Source organism: Chelonoidis abingdonii, chromosome 10, assembly GCF_003597395.2.
Source record: "Chelonoidis abingdonii isolate Lonesome George chromosome 10, CheloAbing_2.0, whole genome shotgun sequence".
NCBI lineage: Eukaryota > Metazoa > Chordata > Testudines > Testudinidae > Chelonoidis > Chelonoidis abingdonii.
Genome location: NC_133778.1, coordinates 5,938,765 through 5,960,009, shown reverse-complemented (window position 1 = coordinate 5,960,009; position 21,245 = coordinate 5,938,765). Strand labels below are relative to the sequence as shown.

At 52.3% G+C, this 21,245-nt stretch overlaps 2 protein-coding genes across 3 annotated transcripts in view; one reads left to right on the top strand and one right to left on the bottom strand.

Moving 5' to 3' along the window:
- Positions 1–21,245, bottom strand: part of SLC19A1 (solute carrier family 19 member 1) — a 40,893-nt gene that overhangs the window by 6,323 nt on the left and 13,325 nt on the right. Inside the window, exons 2-5 of one of the 2 annotated variants that reach the window (XM_032769545.2) lie at positions 20,807–20,925; positions 20,268–20,592; positions 3,020–3,764; positions 277–469 (exon numbers count right to left, since the gene is read on the bottom strand). In XM_032769545.2, the coding sequence (XP_032625436.1) occupies positions 277–469; positions 3,020–3,764; positions 20,268–20,444 (1,115 nt within the window). In that variant the 5' untranslated portion in view covers positions 20,445–20,592; positions 20,807–20,925. The remainder of the gene's footprint in view (positions 1–276; positions 470–3,019; positions 3,765–20,267; positions 20,593–20,806; positions 20,926–21,245) is intronic. The other variant, XM_032769536.2, reaches the window with a different exon arrangement.
- LOC116818559 (uncharacterized) overlaps positions 4,851–21,245 on the top strand; it is a 98,391-nt gene continuing 81,996 nt past the window's right edge. The window contains exon 1 of the mRNA XM_075069883.1: positions 4,851–5,028. The gene's annotated coding sequence lies outside the window, so the exon portion shown is untranslated. The remainder of the gene's footprint in view (positions 5,029–21,245) is intronic.

Below are 21,245 nucleotides of genomic sequence, written 5' to 3'. Positions count from 1 at the left end.
GAGGGTCAGCAGGCCTCTCTGGATGTGGGCTGAGGTGCCCCACTGGAAAGCCCCGGCTGCACTCGCCCTGTCTCCCTGGTGAAAGAGGGGCCCAGCCCCCAGGCGCAGCTCGGGGCCAGTCGCCAATCCTTCACTGCAGCACACCTTCTCCGCACTCTGACACCAGCTCACCCGCTGGGGGAATGGCTGAGCTGGCGTCCAGCTGCAGCCAGGACTATGCACCCGTGTCCGTATTACTGGGGGGGGGCCCCAGCAGAGCGAGACACCCCAACTCACATGGCTATGGGGACCAGGAACTGGTGGGAGCCCCTGAACAGGATGTAGGCCCCGTAGCAGAGCCAGATGTGGCTGGTGGTGCTCATCAGCAAGAGCAGCCCAGCCTGGAAGGCTGTCGCGGCGCCAATCACCAGCTCCGACCACCGCGCCCAGCGGATCTTCACATAGCCAGCAGCGAAGGCAGTGATGGCACCTGGGGAGACAAGGCGTCGGTGACTAACGGCTGCCCACAGGGTAGGGCCCATGCCTGCAGCAGGAGCCTGCCTGGCTGCACTTGGTGCAGTGGTGATAGGAAGTAATCCAGGGCCGCACGGAGATAGCAGCACGCAAGGAACAGATGTGTGCAGCTGGGCGTCTGTAAGTTCACCACTCACACCCCCCCATCTGCCCCAGCGACTGAGCACCAGTTCCAGGGCATTCAGTCACTCTGCCATGGCACTGCCCTCCCAGCCCTGGCTCTGCCCCTCTAGCTCTGCCTTTTCCATGGGACACACTCATTTGGCAGACACCAGCACTCCTGTGAGTGTGGCGCTGTGGAGAGTCTGGGGGCCGTGCTGAGGCACCTGCGACCTGCCAAGCAGCCATCTCTGCTCTCTGCCACCTCCCTTCAGCCAGCCTACGAGCCCCTCAATGCCAAACGGCAGAGGAGTCACTTCTCTGCCAGCAACTCCTCCAGGCCTGACAAACTCACTGCACCCAACACACTGCTCTCCTAAGGCAGATCCAAAGGGTACGCTGTGAGGGCTCAAACGAAAGTGCTGGCACACCGCTCGCTAAGGCCATTGTGAAATGCATGGACTGACACTAGTAAAGGAAACGTGTATATGTGCTGAAATCATGTTTTAAAGGCTGTACCGAGGCCAAGTGGACCACCCGGACTTCTGCCAGACACAAGCATGGCTAGTCCCTGGCCCTGATGGACAGCAACTGCCATGTGACACTAACAGGAAAAGCAGGCTGCCATGAGAGCAAGGGGCAGCTCACCCGAGGACAAGCAATGGGGAAGAGGAGCTTCTTGAGGGGCTTCCCTTCAGAAGGGGCATTTCCAAGGGTTACTGGCCTGTCAGAGAGCGGGAAAAGGAGCCCTGGCTCATCCAGCTCTGAGGATATTAGCGGGCCCTGTGGGCTCGTGCTGCGGGGTAGTTGCTCGGGGTGAGAAGTTGCTATAGCCAAGGAGTTGGGCCTGACAGAGTGAAGCTTAGACTCTAAGAAGCGTGTTATCCTCTTTGTTTCACACATAACCTGGTGTTCTTATTACCATTGCTCTTAAAGCTCAATCTTCATAAATAAACTTGTGTGTGTTGTCACTATGGCTAGATCTGTGCTGTGTTGTTCTGAAGGCCTGAGCCTGTGCTGTGCGCACACTGTCTCTTTGGGGACAGCTTACCTGGTCATTTCTGAGCATGGCAGTGACAGGGGCTGGATGCTGCAGGGAGTGTGTCAAGGACTCCGGGTTTGCTGTGTTTGTCACTAGCCTGCACAGAGGGGGTAAAGCTGCAGAGACCTGGCAGTCAGTGCTTGTCTGTGGCCACGGGCTAGAGGTTTCAGGGAGCAGAGCTACACAGGCACAGACAAGACCACTTCCTGCTCAGGGCAGGTGGTGGTGAGGTCTCACAACCCGGGGAGCCCTCAGGAGCACCACCACAGGGCCCTAGGCAACTGTCTAGGTTGCCAAAATGGTTGCACCAGCCCTGCACGAGGGTAACAGGTGTGAGATATTGCAAGCTCAGGAGTTTTAACTCAGAGAGAGTCCCTGGGAGGATGGTCAGTGGCTAGGGCCGCTCCCTGGCTAAGTGCTTTCCCAACCTGCTACTGCATACACAGGCCAAGCTTTACCTCTGCACCCTCCAGAACCAACTGCGATACAGCCCAGAGCTCTGGCTACCGCTGGAGCTGAGACTGACTCAGGGCATGCCCCACTTCCCGCTCACTACAGGCTGCTAAGCCATGCATTCTTCAGCTGAGTGCAACAGGTCAGACAGCTTCCAGGCTGCAAAATTCAACAGTGAAAATGGAGGCAAAACTCTCCAGTCTGGGGGCAGGCCCAGTTCAGGCAGATGCTCTGTGTGCTCCTGCACTCAGCCCATGGCTACATGGGAAAGCTGCACCCATGTAACAACAGGGCAGACGGCAAACCCATTTAGTTAAACGGGAGTAAACCCTTTGTGTGGACATTGATTTGGGGTTAAACCAATTTGGGGTCTAGTTCACGTCAACGAGGGACAGATTTAAATGGCTCTTAAACCCAAACTGGAGCATCTGCACGGGTTGGCCTCTCATTCGCTAAGCCTTTTGACATTCCTGGTGCATTTAAACTAGTGCAGCTTTGCTGCGGAGAAGACCTTTGCCCGGCTAGGACTCCTAGGCCCTGCCCACTCCCATTCCAGCAGGGGCCTGCCTTGCACAGAAATGCGCCGTGTGGGCCACGCACTGCAGCGGCTTTGCAAGGGAGGCAGACTGCGAGCAGCGACTCGCATCCAGCTGGGAGCTAATCCCTTGTGCGGAGCAGCTTTTGTTTCAGAAAAGCCCAGTGAGGTCACATGCAGCACATTCCTGGGGCATTAGTGCCTGGCTCAGGACATGCCAAGTGTGGGGCTCATGCCTTGTAATCCCCTTGGCCTCCAGAGTCCTTCCCTCTGTCTTCCTGCTGGGTAGCGCTACACGAGCCCACAGAGACCCCTTTGGACACCACGCAGCACAGGGGAGCAAGGGGGGACGTCCCGAGGCAGACAGGGCTGTGTACCGAGCAGCGTTGAGGCGGCGTCCACCCCGCCGTTGTAGACCTTGCGATTGTCCGTGGTGGGGTAAATCTCATTCCACAGGAGCTGCACGTAATAGAGCATGAGATAGTAGCCGGCAGAGTTGAAGATCCACCAGAGGGACCAGAGCCGCAGCTGGGGCAGCTTGGCAATAGTGCCGAGCTCCCTCAGCATACGGAAGAGGGCCGAGCTGCGCCAGCGGGAGGGTGCGGGGGGCACTGGCTTGCCCTCGACGGGGTGCATCCTGTCCAGCTCTGAGAGCGGGGGGGCACCACTCTTGTTGAAGAAGAGGCTTCGCTTGGGCTGCTCCAGGAAGAGTGTCAGGACAAGCCCAAAGAGCATGAACCCCAGCGAAATATAGTTGAGCGTCATGAAGGGCACCCCGCCCACGGTGACGCAGAGCTGCCCCAGCACCGAGCTGGTGAAGACCCCCATCAGCACGGCAGAGCGGGAGTAGCTGGCCATGCGCTGGTAGTGCGAGGGGGTGACCAGGGAGAAGATGTAGGAGGAGTAGGCCACGCGGGCTGCCATGGTGATGCCGTAGAAGAACTCCATGAACTGCATGGCCAGGATACTGGTGCCGAAGATCAGCAGCAGCCAGATGGAGATGTGGCTCAGGCTCTGCAGCACCAGCACCGGCTTGTAGCGCAGGTAATCCGTCAGCAGGAAGATGGGCACCAGGACGGCCATGTAGGAGTAGGACAGGACGGGAGTGATCTCGTTGGTCACCTGCAAGACACAGCAAACCAGTGGGAGCAGGAAACTGGCAAGCTCTGAGCCTCAATGCTCACATTCACGTCGTCACATGAAGGCTGCAGAGCCAAGGACACTAGGATGTGGGGCAGGCTGGTGGCAGCAACGCCTTCTGACTGGGGTGCTGGGCAGCTGCTGGGACCAGGCAGCCCAAGACGCCTGGATTCTGATCCTGGCACCTCGTTGTAGCCACACATCACAACTTTGCTCTGTCCTTTTCCCAGCATTGCTCTAGCTCGGTGGTCCCAAAACTCTGGGGTGGGGTGGGGGGTGCAGAGAAACATCCAGGGGGGCATGGTGGGGCCCGGGCCAGCCCCCACAAAGGGACAGGGAGGGAGCACCACTCAGCCCCACTCTGCTCCCAGCTCTGCTTCTGGCCCTCAGCCCCAGCCATGGCCCTGTTCCCACAGTGACTCGGCCACAGGCCCCTGCTTTCAGCTCCCGGCCACCGTGACTCCCCTCTGGGCCTGGGGTGGGGGTGCAGACACATTCTGTTACTGGGGGGGGAGGGCACAAGAGGAAAAGTCTGGGGATCACTGCTCTAGTGACAGGACTGCACAAGCTGAGCCTTGGAAGCCAGTCTGCTCTGGAGCCCTGATGGCCGGGCACTTCAGCAAACTGTCGGAGTCAGAAACACCCCAAATTCCTTATCACCCAGCCAGGGCTTCCGGCATAATAGCCAAGAGCTCTGCCAGGTGAGGATCTGGGTGCAGGGGAATCTGGATGCACAGGGGCTTGCTGAGGGGTTCTGGGTGCAATGGTAATGGGACTCTGCAGGAGGGTCCAGGTGAAGGTGATTGGGGCTCAGCCAGGGGAGAGTCTGGATGTGGGGGGTGATAGAGGATCTGGGTGTTGGGGGCGTCCAGATGCTGGGGAAGTGGGGTTCAGTGGGGTGGGGATCCAGGTGCAGGGGGAGTGGGGCTCAGCATGGGAGGGTCTGAGTGCCGGAGGGGATGAGGCTCAGCAGGAGGGTCTGGGTATGAGGGGGGTTTGGATGCACGGGGGTTGGGCAGATGGTGGAGCAGGGATCCCTCCCCCTGCAGCTGAGGAGCGATAGCTGCAGGAAACGGGGGGTTGGGGGGGGAGTTTGCAGAGCTTCTGGCTCCTGTAGCCAGTGAGAAATCTGGGGGTGGGTCTGACCTGGCCCCGGTTGCTGTACAAGAGAAAAGGAAGTCCTGTCCTCCCCAGCCCAGCCAGGACAGAAAACTGAGCCCATCTCAGGGAACGAGCCACCAGCCAGGTCTTTCCCCATCCCACGGCCTCCCCAGAGTGATTTACCTCTCTGCTGGCTTCCCTGGGCACCCAAAACATACTGCTGGGGAGGGTTGCATGACCACTCTTGTGGCTTCCCTGTTAGAAAGTCGGCGCTGGCACAGTGGCGCAGAATTCCCCCAGGGGTATAGATTGCATGAATGCTCCCACAGCCACTCATGAATCGCACAGAGAAAGAAACCAACCAAACTGCTCCAGCTCCCAGCCTTGTACCTCAGCAATATACCATCTTATTAATTGGTTCACACCTCATCATGGAGAGTGGACATACACCCAAACTGGCAAACTCACTGGTAAAGATAACCAGTAAAACAAGATAGATTTTAAGTGATAGGCAAAAAGTCAGAGTGCTTACCAAAAGAAAAGAAAAGGTAAGCACTGTGAAAGTAGAATGAATTATATTGTAAAAATAAGAATGGATTAAAGAAATGTTGTATGTACCTTTAAGCAGAAATAAGAAATGTTGAAATACAGGTGCCAGGAAAAGAAACATTAGGCATAAACAAGGGTGCTAATGGGGAAACATTAACAGAAGATCGCTAATAGTTAGTAAGGAGATAAGATATGCATGCCTAGCCCAGGTAAACTTATCAGATTCTGCTTCCTTTGTTATCCTGCTAAGTGCTCCCCCCCCTTTTATCTGTATAAATAAGATAGTTTGTGTCTTGTATGGTGCTCACATTATCTGGGTGTATTAGCAGAGCGCTGTGCTAATAAAACAGAGTGGTCTGACAAACTGTGAGTCCTGAGTCTAACTTTGACAGCACGCAGCCTAAACTCTCAACCCTATTAGACTGGGCGATCGCTAGATTAAGCAGTTTTTCTCACCCTGCTGGATGTTACAGTACACAGGTATCACCCTCGAAACCTGGGCCAGTCCCCTCTGTTGGAGCCTTCAGCGTTCTCGGTATCCTTGTTGCTAGTTGAAATGTAGGTGGGGGAAGGAGAAAGGGACCCCATGCTTGGCCTATGTTCTGTTTTATACCCTTAGTCCAAGTGCCTGGAGAACACAAGTCCAGGCATGTCTGCGGGGGATTGCTGAGTTCACAGGCAAGGTTGAGCAATTTCCCTCGTGTGGCCTTATGCAGGCGAGTCATTGATTTTGTAGCTCCCTTACTGGACAACGGCTGTTGATGGTTGTTTGACACCTGCCCGGACATTAGTTACTTTTCTCGCTGTTGTCTCTGGGGAGATAATATCTGGCCAATTCCCCAACTTACAGCCTGTTTTACTGACAACCATACGACACAATCTCATAACTTCATATGCACTAACAGATAGAACAGTGACTTTCAGCAGCTCATAACCTTTCCCCTGAAGTCTTACAAGGCAGGCAAGATCACAATTATACATAAATAGTGAGATGGGGGTTACAGAGTGCTCCCGTGTCACAGGAGCCTGTTGTCCCATAGCCAGCTGATACTGCACTTTGCTATAGAAGCATCTCCACTCCCTACCCAGGGCACATCCAAAGGGGGGATGATTCAGGCCCTGCTCCCTGCCAAACACTCCCCAGTTCAGGGGGCGAGTGGGCAGAATGGCCTCTGGTCAGCCTGGATCTGCAGCCCAACCCCCCCCGGCAGACACATTCACAAGCCTCTTTCAGTCAATAAAAGTACAGGATGCAGTGGGAGCTGGGGAAAGGCTTAGGCTGCACTTCTGGATGACCTTGCACCTGGCAACACCCCTTTACGGATCAGGTTACTGAGTGTGGTGGGGTCCCTTTCAAATGGCGACCGGCCAGCACCGACAGCTTGGCAGGGAACAGCAGGTTTATTCCAGCACAGCCTGTCTGTGAAAGCCAGGGGCAAACACTGGCTCTCAGAGGTTCTGCTGGAGCCAGCGGGAAAATGGGTGATGCATGCAAAACCGTGTCCTTTTGTACGGGGAGCTCTTAGCGGACTAGCAAAATGCCAGGATCACTACCATTAATTGAAATATTGGTTAGCATCCTTGTTGCCAAAAGCAGCTAAATCAGTAGATTTTAGCAGGCCTCTGCAACAGCCTTAGCATAACTGAGCAAGGGTGGGGGAGGGGGGGCGACTATCCTTCCTGGTAAGAGCTCTGGTGAAATTGCTGAGGTATGTGTTTTAGAAAAACAGGAAAATGATCTATGTCTGCCCTCTGGAATGTGTTTGTCAGGGCCCTCAAGACATGCGGACTCTGCAGAAACACATTTAACTAATGGTTTGAGAAAACCTCATTTAAATTTTGAAGCGTTTAACAAGGTTTTTTATTGACATGTTGCTACACTAAGCCAAACAAACAAGGAGAGAAAGTATGGGGTCGGTGGACTCCTCAGGAGCACTTCGTGCGCATTTCGCAGGATCCCCAAGGACAGGCGAAAGACTAGCCAATCGGCCAGCTGTCCTTATACCACTCAAAGCCAGCTCCAGACTTCGGTAATTATTGATTTTGGGGGTGTTTTACTAACCTGTTGCAGACGTGTGGAAGTGCTTGCGACTAACTGAAGGGAAAGCACTCCTGTACTGTGCCATTGCGCCAGCCATCTATCGGTCAGACGGCCGTGTCTCCAGCGAGTTATTGCCTGCACCGCCTTGCCAAGAACAAGTTACCATGAGCTCTGGGTTCTTAGAACCGCGGTTAACAGTTTGGGCCCTACACATAGCAGCATGCCGCTCACAGCAGCCTCATTATTGAAGCCAAGCCTCTTAATAAAATCCTGGGGCCCTTATCTCAGTAAATTCAACAGCCTACTTTGTGCTGGGCCAAGCTCGGCTAAGCCGCAGGCTGACGCCTTTGCCTGGAACTCAGCATTCCTTTGCATGAAAATCATCAGCGTGGCGCTCCCAGCCTGGCCTCCCTACAGGCATGCTAGCACGGAGCCTAAGTCCTCTCCCATGCAAAGCCCACGTTCCTGCCAGCGGTGCAGAGAGCTCCACAGCATGGGAATGCCTGGCACCCCCCATTGCTTCCCAGCTCCTCTGCAGGGTCAGAGACTGCCTAGGGCAAGGACTGCCATGCCAGAGCCCGGTGTGTACAAGCACTGCACACAGCGAACACACAGCACTGCCCGTGGGGGAGGCTGGAACTGGTGAGATAGAGGGGGAAGGACTCACAGCCATGGGAGAAGAGAGCCAAAGCACCGTACATGTCCACCAGATCACCCTACTGAAGGAGTGACTGCCAGGCCTGTGTGTGACAGACCCCGTTTCTGCTGCTGGCACTGGTGTGTGTGCGCGTGTGCAGGGAGCTCAGTGCTGGGCTGATAGCCCAGGACACAGTGCTGCGCCGACAGGGCTAAGCTCTGCGAGTCTGAGGCTTGCCCAGGGAAACATGAAGAGTTGCCACTGGTATTTTAAGCAGTGTAAAATCTCTCCCTTTACCAGAGGCCAGGAGACAGCTGGGTGGCCTGCTCCCAGCTTTGCCCAGCGCTGGAGAGATGGGGTGACAGTTGGGAGAGGGAGAGCGAGGCAGCCTGCAGAGGCAGTCCAGGGAGGCAGAAGCACCCTAGTACAGAGGGGAAGCGCAGGCCAGGTACACAGCAGCTGCCATTCTGCTCTCAGGGCTGAGACTTCCTGGCCCCTGTGAAGATCTCTATTAGCTGCAAACAGACTCTGCACATGCCCACACACACACTCTTCAGCCACCCCTTTGTCTCCCCTCATCTTCACAGCGGTGGCAGCAGATTCTAGGGGAAGACCCCGTGGCTCGTTGGTTCGGGTTTGCAGTCGGATGCAGTGGCCTTGCTGCCTGACCTCCCTGCACAACTCCACGGGGGGTGCACTGGCTTCTGGGTAATCACCAGCAACGAGGAGGAGCGCAGCAGAGCCAGGACCCAGGGCAGCGGCGGGAAGGCAGGCAAGCTTCAACTCCAGAGCTTAGAGAGAAAGGCAAAGGGTTCCCCTAACTGGTACAGACTCAGCAAAAGGGCCGAGAACGGGCCCTCGCCAAGTCTGCCAGTACCCATGTTAGCACAGGACCCTCACAGCTTCCTGCCCGGGCCCAAACTCCGAGTAACACAGATGTGTGCACTGGGAGGGACCTTTGGAAAATCTGTCCTTTATGTCTCTGTATCTCAATGCCCCCCTATAAAACAGAGCCCCCCCTCCCTGCATGCATGTACAACTCCTAGCACAACACGCCCTGCTCTCCTTCAGGCCTCAGGCACTGCTCTAGCACAACGAACAATAGAGGGGGCTCTGGCTAGTGTGCTCATCCAGCCATTCCCAAGCCGCCTGCCTAGGCCAGTAACTGAGCAGCCAGTGTGGGGCTGGCTGCTGGCATGGGGAAGCCTGGCCCAGAGGAAGGCAGAGAACAGAAGTGAGTGTGACTTTACCAGGAGACAGTGAAGACCCCAGCCACGGGTGCTCTCCAGCCAAGCTGCTCCAGCTCCACCCTGTCTCTCACTGCAGAAGAGGGCTGAGTGTTACCCATCCCGTGAGAGCCCAAAGAGGCCCGGTGGCTGCATGCTGGGATACTCCCCAGAGACGAACCTTACTACCAGTGGCAAAAGCCTTGCGGATGCGGGGGAAGCGGTAGGTGTGGTATATCTTGATTTTAGAAAGGCTTCTGATACTGTCTTGCATGACCTTCTCATAAACAAACTAGGGAAATGCAACCTAGATGGAGCTACTATAAGGTGGGTGCAAAACTGGTTGGAAAACCGTTCCCAGAGAGCAGTTATCAGCGACTCACAGTCATGCTGGAAGGGCATAACGAGTGGGGTCCCGCAGGGATCAGTTCTGGGTCCGGTTCTGTTCAATATTTTCATCAATGATTTAGCTAATGGCATAGCGAGCACACTTATAAACGTTTGCAGAAGATACCAAGCTGGGATGGGTTGCAAGTGTTTTGGAGGATAGGACTACAATTCAAAATGATCTGGAGAAATAGGCTGAAGAAAATAGGATGAAATTCAATAAGGACAAATGCAAAGTACTTCATTTAGGAAGGAGCAATCAGTTGCACACATACAGAACGGGAACTGACTGCCTAGGCAGGAGCACTGCGGAAAGGGATCTGGGGGTCATAGTGAATCACAACCTAAATATGAGTCAAGTGTAACAATGTTGCCAAAAAAGGAACATCACTGTGGGATGTTAGCAGGATTGTTGTAAGCAAGACACAAGCAGTAATTCTTCCGCTCTACTCTGTGCTGATTAGGCCTCAAGCAGAGTACAGTAACTCCTCGCTTAACGTTGTAGTCATGTTCCTGAAAAATGCGACTTTAAGCGAAACAATGTTAAGTGAATCCAACTTCCCCATAAGAATTAATGTAAATAGGGGTGAGTTAGGTTCCAGGGAAATTTTTTTCACCAGACAAAAAACTATATATTATATTAATATACACACAGTATACATTTTAAACAAACACTTTAATACTGTTCACAGCTATGATGATTGTGGAGCTTGGCTGAGGTGGTGAAGTTACAGGGTGGAAGAAGGAGGGATATTTCCCAGGAAATGCCTTGCTGCTAAAAGATGAACTAGCATTCGGCTGAGCCCTCAAGAATTAACATGTTGTTAATGTAGCCTCTCATCAAGGCAGCATGAACACGAGGGAGGGGAGACAGCATAGCAGACAGACACACACACACCTTGTATGTGGGAGAGAGAGAGAAATGCACACTGTCCCTTTAAGTAAGCTGACCCACTCTTAAGTGCGTTGTCTTTTTAAGTGGATCAGGAAGTTGAGACAGCAGCTGCTGCCCCAGGCTCTCTGTCTGTCCCCTCCCTGCTCTATATAGAGAAGGGGTAAGCGGGGTGCAGGAGCAGGAAGGAGGGACACACCCTGACATTAGCCCCCTGCACAGCAAGCAGGAGGCTCCCAGGAGCAGCTCCAAGGCAGAGGGCAGGAGCAGCACATGGCAGTGGGGGGAAGGACAGCTGAACTGCCAATGTATAGCCTGCTGGGCGGCTGCAGCACAGGGAACTTAGGGGAGTGGGGAGCTGATAGGGGGCTGCCGGTCCACCATGGTTCCAAGCCCACCCCAGCTAGCCGTAACGGGCTGCCCTTCCTGCAAGCAGTGGACAAACAGGCGGCTGCCAAATGACATTAGAAGGGAGCATTTTACAACTTTAAACGAGCATGTTCCCTAATTGATCAGCAATGTAACAACGAAACAACATTAACCAGGATGACTTTAAGTGAGGAGTTACTGTACTGTGTCCAGCTCTGGACGCCATTTTTCAGGAAAGATGTGGACAAATTGGAGAAAGTCCAGAGAAGAGCAACAAAAATGATTAAAGGTCTAGAAAACATGACCTATGAAGGAAGATTGAAAAAACTGGGTTTGTTTAGTCTGGAAAGAGAAGACTGAGAGGGGACATAATTAGATGACTGGATTAGATGACTTCTCGATGTCCCTTCCAGTCCTACGACTCTATGATTCTATCACTGCAGCCCCACAAAGCTCCAGTCATTTAGAAAACCACTTTGGACACTTCACAGAGACGTCAGCAGCCACCGTCCCAGCAAGTCAGTACAGGCAAGAGAGGACACAGCCCTCTAGTCACCAGAGTGGAGAGTTGCTGGACAGCGTTTCCGAGAGTGACCAGAGGTCATCTCCACTCCCAACTACCACCAGCAGGAAGGTGCAGACAGCAGGGTAAGGGAGACTCCCGGTCCTCAGAAAGACTGGATGCCCCTGCCCTGCTTCCCCACACTTCTAAATCTCCCCAGCCAGCCAGGATTGCTGAGCAGTCATGGCCTGATAACTGTGCAGAGTTCCCTGACGAGCCGTTCCCTGCCCAGGATGGGGAGTGAGCCAGATAGAGCAGCAATCTCGTGCTCAGCCCATGAGGCCAACAGCACAGCCCCCTTGCCTCCCATCCCTAGTCCTGCCCCGCGTGCTGCCACGAGTGATTCCTGCAAAGCATTTTGAGCTGTGGCTCATATGGAAGACACTATCCAAACTGAAAGCGTATCCATCCATATTCAGACAGCCAAGACCAGTAGATCATCTCGGCTGGACTCCTATAGTCACCGGCATTACACCTATCCCCCAGTACTGTTAGTGTAATCCCTGACAGCTACGGCAAACGCACTGACCAGCAGGGCAGCGTTCACCAGCCCTATGGCCAGTGCATCAGTCAGACAGGAGTGAGAGGCCTGCTTCTGTGGAGTCTGCTGGTGCCCTTCTGGCGAGGCTCTGCACATGCATTGGGCACAGAAAGGTTAACTAAAACAGGCACATTTTAAAAGCCCTTTGTAAACATGTTTCTTTCTATATAAGCTCCTTGTTTTTCCGCCTCCGTCAGCACATACCCAAACTGCTCACACAGGAAGCCACGGCTGATGGCTCTGACATTTGACCCCTTGGGAAGCGAGGCAGAAGGGAGGTCGTGCTGCGTGAGAAAAGCACAGAGCTAGTCCATGCTGTGTTCTGCACCAGGCCTCAACACACTGTAACCCCCACAGCAGACTGCATTTGGCCAGGTGCACTCCAGCCGAGGCTTTCCAGAGAAGCACAAACTGCTCCTTGTTATGGCCATTAATCGGGAGTTAAAACCTAAGCCACCAGGAAAGCAGGGCTGGGTTCGTTTATGGTGTGATAATAATATAGTCTGGATGATCGCATGGATCTGTAGATGCTGCAAACCAAATAGAACGGTTCAAATCTGGCCTTTGTCCAAAGGAAGATATTTTTGCAAAATCATTTTTTTTAATTGTTTTTCCAAAAATTTGTTCAGCTTCAACCCCACAATGTTGCCAGCTTGGACACCATAAGGGTGGTGGGGGTTGTTTAGATTTCCACGATTGGGGGGTTGTGTTGACAATCTGGATTTTCCAGTTCAGTCACATGGGCGGCGGCGGGGGGGGGGTTCAATATTGAAAATCTCCACTTTTCCAAAATTCCAATTTCACAAACATTTCCTCCAAAAGCACGATGTTTCCAGCACAGGAACGAGTCCGTCGGCACATTCCCAAGCCCAACACAATTATAACACTGCTGGATTTGGGGAAATCCTTTTCTGTGTTTCTCAACTGGCTGCAGTATCTCTTCCAGGGTGTTCTGCGCAACCCGCCACCCTGGAATCCTCCAGTGCAAAGCCAGGCCCCTGAGAGGGAAGGAACAGGCTGCGGAGAGGCCTTTTGGCCACTAAGTGCCTCTTTTACTCGGCTGTTTAGCCACGGTGGCATTTTTTTGATCCTCTTCCTGGTTTGGGGGGTTTTTTTTGTTTGCGGTGCACATTTAGTGAGAGCCTCTAGTACGGTGTTTTTAAACAGTCTCCATGCTGTTTGCTGGCATTTCACTCCATATAACTAGCCTCCTCATATCTGTGCAGTTCCGAGGTTAAACGCTCCTGCGGTGGGTTTCTTTGGCATTTTTCCCCCTCCAGCATGGGGGCTGCACAGTAAGAGCACACACAGTGCACTGTCCTAAGCAGAGGACGTATCCACGGGCCGGCGCTGCGGTACCGCTTCTCACCAACGCCCCCCAGCTCTGCTGCATGTGCCCTATCAGCCAACAGGGGTTTGGTTCTCTATTGTCACAAAAGGGGGATAAAAGGACTCTCCTTATCTGTGTGAGGGGGACCGTTACCAGCATTCAGCCAGTATTCACATGGGCACTGGACGTCATCTGACCCCTCGGCAGCTCGGGGCACAGTGTAGAAAGTGAACTCACAGCTTGCGCTGATTCAATGTACTGCCCACCCGTTGCTCCCCCGCACACACATGGCCCGTTCCCTTTCCCCTCCCTCACCTGCTCCCAGCCAACCGGGCCTGTTTGCAACAGCAGCAGGTGCGGGGACAGAGGGGCAGGAACAATATTGACCCACTTCTGTCACGGGGTGGGATAACCTCAGATGAAAGGCCCACGGAAGCACATGACCCCATTACTCTCTGGGAGGGTCTGGCAGGGTTAGGTCAGTGGCAGCAGGGGGTAGGCACAGGGTCTCCTTCGCTCTAGCTCAGGGGACTGTGTAATTAACAATGACACTTGTTTTCCTTGGTGTTGTCTAGCTGTTCATCTGAGACACTCCTCAGTGCAGCAGGGATCTATCCCTGCACCAATGAACTAAACCAGGCCGCGCTGCAGGGAGGAGATGCTATTTTAAAGTCACTTTCCCAGTCAGGAAGTTGTAGAGGGCCCTGATGTGAGACAGAGCAGCCCACCTGCCGCCACAGGCCAGCCCATACCATGCTGGCAGCTCACTGCAGGGCACATTCCTGGTCACCAGGCTCAAAGCCCATTGGCTCACCTGGATGGCCGTGTCCCTCTGCCTAGGATGACAGATCAACCCCTAAGCACAGGGCTCTAGAGACCCCGCCCGCGAGAGGGGTCCCACAGGACAGAGAGCAGAACACACTAGTGCAGTGGCATCAGCTAGCAACTGGAGGGGAGCACTGAGATGAAAAGTCCAGTCGCCTCTGTGGTGGAAAGGGTCTCTGAGGCTCAGGGCAGGAGGCTGCCAACCCTCAGGGACTCGCTCTGACTCCTGCTCTCACAGCCCCCCAGGGGCTAGTGCACAGGGGCGCAATCTACAGGGGACTCACTGGTCACAGTCGCACTGCACAAGACACCTGCAAGGTGAGAAGCACAGAGCACACAGCAATCTCGAAACCTGAACTGCCCTCCATGCCAACCACATCACTCCTCCAAAATCCCACCCCAGCCTGGCCTCTCCCCGCTCCTCTCAGGGTGGATTCTCAAATGGTGGATTCTCTGTAACTTGAAGTCTGTAAATCATGATTTGAGGACTTCAGTAACTCAGACAGAGATTATGGGACTATTACAGGAGTGGGTGTGTGAGATTCCCTGGCCTGAGATGTGCAGGAGGTCAGACTAAATGATCACAATGGTCCATTCGGGCCTTAAAAGTCTATGAGCCTACAAGTTTTTAACACATATTAGGATAGGAACAAAAAGAATCCATACTAGATGGAAATGGTAGAATTGTCAATAATAATGCAGAAAAGGCAGAGGTGTTCAATAAATATTTCTGTTCTGTTTTGGGGGAAAAAACAGATGAGGGAGTCTCATAGTTTAATGAGAACGCTCTTTCAATTCCATTAGTATCTCTGGAGAATGTTAAACAGAAGCTTAAAGTTAGATACTTTTAAATCAGCAGGTCCAGATAACCTGCATCTGAGAGTTTTCGAAGAGCTGGCTGAGAAGCTTGCTGAACCATTAATGTTCATTTTCAATAAGTCTTGAAGCACAGAGAAAGTTACCAGAAAACTGGAAGAAAGCTAACGTTCTGCCCATTTTTAAAAAGGATCAATGGGATGCCCCGAGTAATTATAGGGTTGTCAGCCTGACATTGAGCCCAGGCAAGATAATGGAGCTAATATGGGATTCGATTAATAATGAACTAAAGGAGGATAACGTAATTAATACAAATCGACATGTGTTTATAGAAAATAGATCCTGTCTAACTAATGATGCCTTTTTTCAAACGAGATTATAAGTTTCATTGATAAAGGTAACAATGTTGATATAACATACTTAGACTTTTGTAAAGTGTTTTACTTAGAATCACGTGACATTCTGATTAAAAATATAGCTCAATATAAAATGAACATGGCACACATGGAATGGATGAAAAACTGGCTAACTGATAAGTCTCAAAATGTTACCCTTAAAGGGGATTTGGCATTGAGCAGGTCTGTTTCCTATGAGATCCTGCAGGGATCAGTTCTTGGCCCTACACTATGTTACATCTTTGTCAATGACTAGAACAAAACCATAAAATCATCACTGATAAAAGTTTATGAAGGAGTGGCAACTAAAGAAGAGGACACTGATTGAGAGAGGTCTAGATCACTTGGTACATTGGGCGCAAGCAAACAATAAGCATTTTAATTTGGCTAAATGTAAATATACAAAACTAGGAACAAAGAATGTGGGCCAGACTTACGGGATGGGGGACTCTATCCTGGGAAGCAGCAACTCTGAAAAAGATTTGGAGGTCATGTTGAATAATCAGTTGAACATGATTTCCCACTAGGCCAAAAGAGTTAACGTGATCCTGGGATGCATAAACAGGGGAATCTCCAGTAGGAGCAGAGAGGTTATTTTACCTCTGCATTTGGCACTGGTGCAACTGCTGCCAGAATCCTGTGTCCAGTTCTAGTGCCCACAATTCAAAAAGAATGTTGATAAAGTGGAGAGGGGTCAGAGAAGAGCCACGAGAATGATGAAAGGATTAGAAAACCTGCGTTATACACTCAAGGAGCATGACCTATTCACTTAACAAAAAGAAAATTAAGGGATATCTGATCACAGTCTATAAACACCTACATGGGGAACAAATATTTAATAATGGGCTCTTCAGTCTAGCAAAGAAAGGTCTAACACGATCCAATGGTTAGAGGCTGAAGCGAGACAAATTCAGACTGGAAATAGGGTGTACATTTTTAATGGTGACAGTAATTAACCATTAGAACAATTTACCAGAGGTCATGGTGGATTCTCCATCACTGACAATTTTTAAATCAAGGTTGGACGTTTTTCTCAAAGATCTGCTCTAAGAAATGACTTTTTGGGCAGGTCTCTGGCCTGTGCTATACAGGACGACAGACTGGATGATCAAAATGGTCCCTTCTGGCTTAGACTCCATGAATCTAAGAATTAAACACAGTTCTCCAGCTAAGACCTCACCAGTGCTAAGCAGAGCAGAACAATTGCCTCCGACATCTTACATCCAACATTCCTGTTAATACACCCTAGAATGATATTAGCCTTATTCACAACCAATCATGTTTTTGACTCACATTCAGTTTGTGACACACTAACACTCCCTGCCTGATCCTTTTCAGGAAACCTATCCCTAGCCTGTTCTTCTCCACTTCAGAGTTATACATTTGATTTTTGCTTCCCGAGTGAAATACTTTGTACTTGTCTTTGCTGAATTTCATCTTGTTGATTTCAGACCAATTCTCTACTTTGTCAATGTCATTTTGAATCCTAATCCTGTCGCCAAATTGCTTGCAACTCTTCCCAGCTTGGTGTCATCTGCACACTTCATACTCTCCACTGCATTATACAAGTCATTAATGAAAATATGGACTATTACTGTATGCAGGACTTTCCTCCAGGAGACCCCACTAAATACACCCTGCCAGTTTGTCAGTGAACCATTGAAAACTATCTGTCAGTACAGTCTTTAGGCAGTTCCACACTTGCCTGACAAGCAGCAGAGAGTCCTGTGGCACCTTATAGACTAACAGACATTTTGGAGCATGAGCTTTCGTGGATGAATACCCACTTTGTCAGACCATCCAAAACGTCTGTTAGTCTATAAGGTGCCACAGGACTCTTTGCTGCTTTTACAGATCCAGACTAACACGGCTACCCCTCTGATACTTGCCTTACAGTAGTTTCATCTAGACCCCTTTTCCCTCGTTTGTCTATGAAACGGTCACGTGAGAATGTATCCAAAGTCTGATGGAAATCACAATATGTCACGTCTATTGCTCCCCCCACCACGAGCCCTGTAACCCTATCAAAGAAGGAAACTAGGTTGAGGAGTGAGGAAACCAAACCCCCCCAACACCCCACAGAGGGATCACGCTGGCACCAGGGGTGACACCTGGGCTAGCTGGATCAAAAGGAGCTGGAACCCATGTTGGCCCCTAGCCTGCTGTACTGCTGCTCCCCCCACAGCCTGGGAGTGCACATATCCAGCACACAGAGCATCCCCACTGGGTGGGGGTGGTAGGGTGACCAGACAGCAAGTGTGAAAAATCGGGACAGGGGTGTGGGGGTAATAGGAGCCTATACAAGAAAAAGACCAAAAATCGGAACTGCCCCTATAAAATTGGGACATCTGGTCACCCTAGGGAGTGAGGGAGCTGTGGGCCCAGCAGAACCAATGGGATAAAGCAGGATGTAAAGTACACGCCCTTCCCTGCTATTGACAGCAGCCTCCTCTGTACCCACGGCTCCCAGCTGACTTCTCTGCGCTGGCCAGACACAGATGAGAACATGGGAAGCGGGGGGAGCCAATGCAGGCCATCACCAGTGCTTCCTGCACCACAGCCCATCGCTGTCTCCCCAGCCACCCCTCTCTGTGCCCTCCCTACCTGGCTCCCCCCTCACTCCCACCAGGCTCTGCCTCGGGAGCCTGAAACACAAGGCCCAAGGCTGATCTCTCACCGCAGCACTGGACAGTGCTGAGGAGCCCTTTGGCTGATCACAGAGAGGATGTTACAACCTCTCCCTCCCCTGACAAGCCATGTGTGAAACATGCACCTCAGACTGCCCCAAGTCACGGCAGTATCCTGGCTGGCCCCACAGAACTACAGAGACTCAGATGCCCCTCCTAGAAACCCGGCGCAGCAATCTCCTCTCTCCTGCATGTCAGAGAGGCAGGGTAACTCAGGGCTGTGTCTCGCTGCACTTCGCCATCTCTGACCATGCACAGTCTGAAGGGTTTCTCATTTCCATTGGCTGGGCTGGGCAGGAACTAACAGCTCTGGACTCAGGGATGGGGAGGGCAGCGGGACAGAGTGGGGAAGCAGGATCCATCACACAGATCCTTCAGGACATGGGGGTCTCAAACATCTCCCCTAAACGCAGAGGATTTTACAGGGAGCAGAGTCTTAGCTTGGGTTACCTTTGGCCCAGCTCTCACATTTAAAAACCAGCTCAGTTTCACTCAGCCCCCACATGCAGCTGGCCATGGGGCGAGCTCAATTTGTGGGCACAGGTACAGAGTGCACCTCCTGTGGCCTTTCCAAGGCTCAGTGAGACACACCGAGTACCCAGAGGCAACGGTTCTTACAAAGGGGCTGAGAATGCCTCATGTGAAGAACGTGGCACCGGTGTTGTCTCCAGACTCTAATGTAGCATATGCATGTGCAGGCAGTGTCCCCTTACACCACTGGATAACACTGGTGCGGAGCCCCTTTTCACTGACAGCCTCCCAGACGGACCCCTTGCCCTAGGGTGACCAGACATCCCAATATTATCAGGACAGTCCCGATTTTAGGGGACTTGTCCCGCATCCCGACCTTATATCGGTCGGGACGCACTTTGTCCCAATATTGGGGGACCGTCTGGTGGAGGACACAAGCCGGTGCTGCCAGCACCGCTCACCTCTTCTTCCTAGGCCCTGGGGCAGTGCAGCTGAACTCCTGGTGCCCGCCTGCCAGCGGCAGGAGTCTGCAGAGTGCTGCAGCCCCATTCCCCAGGCACGCACAGAGGCAGCGAGGAGGTCTCTGCTGCATGCTGCAGGGGCAGGGCTTGTAGGCGCCAGCAGCCAGCAGAGAGCCCCCCTCCGCTGCCCCCCTCGACCTGACCCAACCCACGCAACCTTAGGAGCCAGAGGACGGGACCTGCCTGCTGGATGCTTCCTGGGAGCTGCTCCAGGTAAGACTAGGGACTCACTTGGCCCCCTGGCAGGCCCCTCTGGCGGGGGGGAGGGAGGGAAGCTCTGCATGCTGCCCCCTCCCTCCCCGAGGGGAGAGGTGGAGACGGAGTGGAGGTAAGCTGGTGCGGGGGTGGAGGGAGGTCGGGGCACGGAGCTGCTGGTGGGTTCTCAGCCCCCACCAATTTTTCCTGTGCTCTGACGTTTTTTTTTGTTTTTTTGTTTTGCTCCGCCACTGGTTTGGGGGTTTTTTTGTTTTGCTCGCCTCGCCCCCTTTCCCACCCCACCCCCTACGTCCCAGTATTTCACCTTTGTCATCTGGTCACCCTACCTCGCCCCAGGGTGCCATCAGCCTTCAGAGCTCTTGAGCCATGTGCAAATGGGCAGTAGCTTGCAATCCATGTAAGAGCAAACCCATAACCCATCAGGGGCAAGCACACAGAACTCCCAACACCCCTGCAGTTGCGCTGGGCCACTCTTGCTGCTTGAGAAGAGCACCATCTGGTTGTGTGAAAAACACAAGGAATTGCACACACTACACAAACGGATGTAAGGGTCAGCCACTGGCCTACCAGGTGGGAGAGGGCTCTGAATTGCTGGTACAGAGAGCGCACCAGTCCCGGACAGATGTACCTCTCACTCCAGTCCGGTGCTGTCGCACCTCACAGACAGATTTGCATCACTAGCAGGTAGCTGTTGTCACCTCCCACACATTGCTTCATCTCAGCACTTACTGCTCTCCCATCCGCCAGAGAGAATCACTTCAGTTACCCCCGTAGCAGTCCCATGACAGCAGTGTTTACGGGAGCCTAATGCCCTTAAGGAGATGTGAAAAGGAGTACATGTTGCAGACTGCTGCTCTCCAGAGCCATGTGTATGGCAACTGCATGGTGCAGGAGGCGGAGAATCACAGTGCAAACTCACCTCTACTGTGGTGAAGTTCTTGTCAGCTCCCAGCAAGTAGGGGGTGATGAAGCTCTCCCCAGGTCTGATCTGGGTCATGAAGCCATAAAAACAGAGGTAGAAGACGAGGAACTTCCAGCGCTGGTCCACTGCGGACTCAGGGGGGTGCTTTAGAGAGCCATCATCCACGACAGACATGGCTCTGCCGTCACCGCTCTCTGGTGCATCAGAGGGAAAGGACCTTTTTCCAGGTGGCCGTCAGACAAGCTGAGGCACCTTCAGGCCAGTCTCTCTGTCTCCTTGCTGTAGAGAATTTCCCACACAGATCTCGGTGCTGCTGGAATTTCTGTGGATACAGCAGAGTTTGGCAACAAGTCAAATTCCTATGCAAAACAATTGCAAACAAACACCATGAACTTTCTCTCTAGTATATGTTTTTTCTAGCTGCAAAGTTGCAAAAACAAAAAAGCGGATACCCACTTCCTTTGAAGAAGCGGGCAGCACAAACAGATGGATATTCTCAGGGGATGTTTAAGAAATAAGTAAAATAAATCACAAACCTCAGTAAGTCTGGTTTACAGGGGTTTGCTAGTTCCTAATACCACCAGTTCCACCAAAAAGCCGGGCAGATTGGTTTGTCTCTCTCAGGTGCTGAATTCCAGGGGAGCCAAAGGGGCTTCTGCCAGAGGAATGGAAATGTTGCAGTGACTCAGTCTCACCGAATTTAACAGAGAATCAAAGCCCCTCTATAGAATGCTGTAGGATGGTTACCATTCTCTATTAAATAGTCTGTACATTAGTAGCGCCGTTTCTATAATTTCCTACTAATGACATCACTGTTAAGGTTTACAGGCCTGTTCTTTAAAAACTTACTTGTTTTCTCTTTAGGCCCATTCAAAATACAGACTATTAAACTAGTGGCCTCGCATGCATTGCAGTGAGATAGCTAATTCCACAGAGAGTAAAAAAGAATTCAACTGACTCAACAGTAAGTGTTCC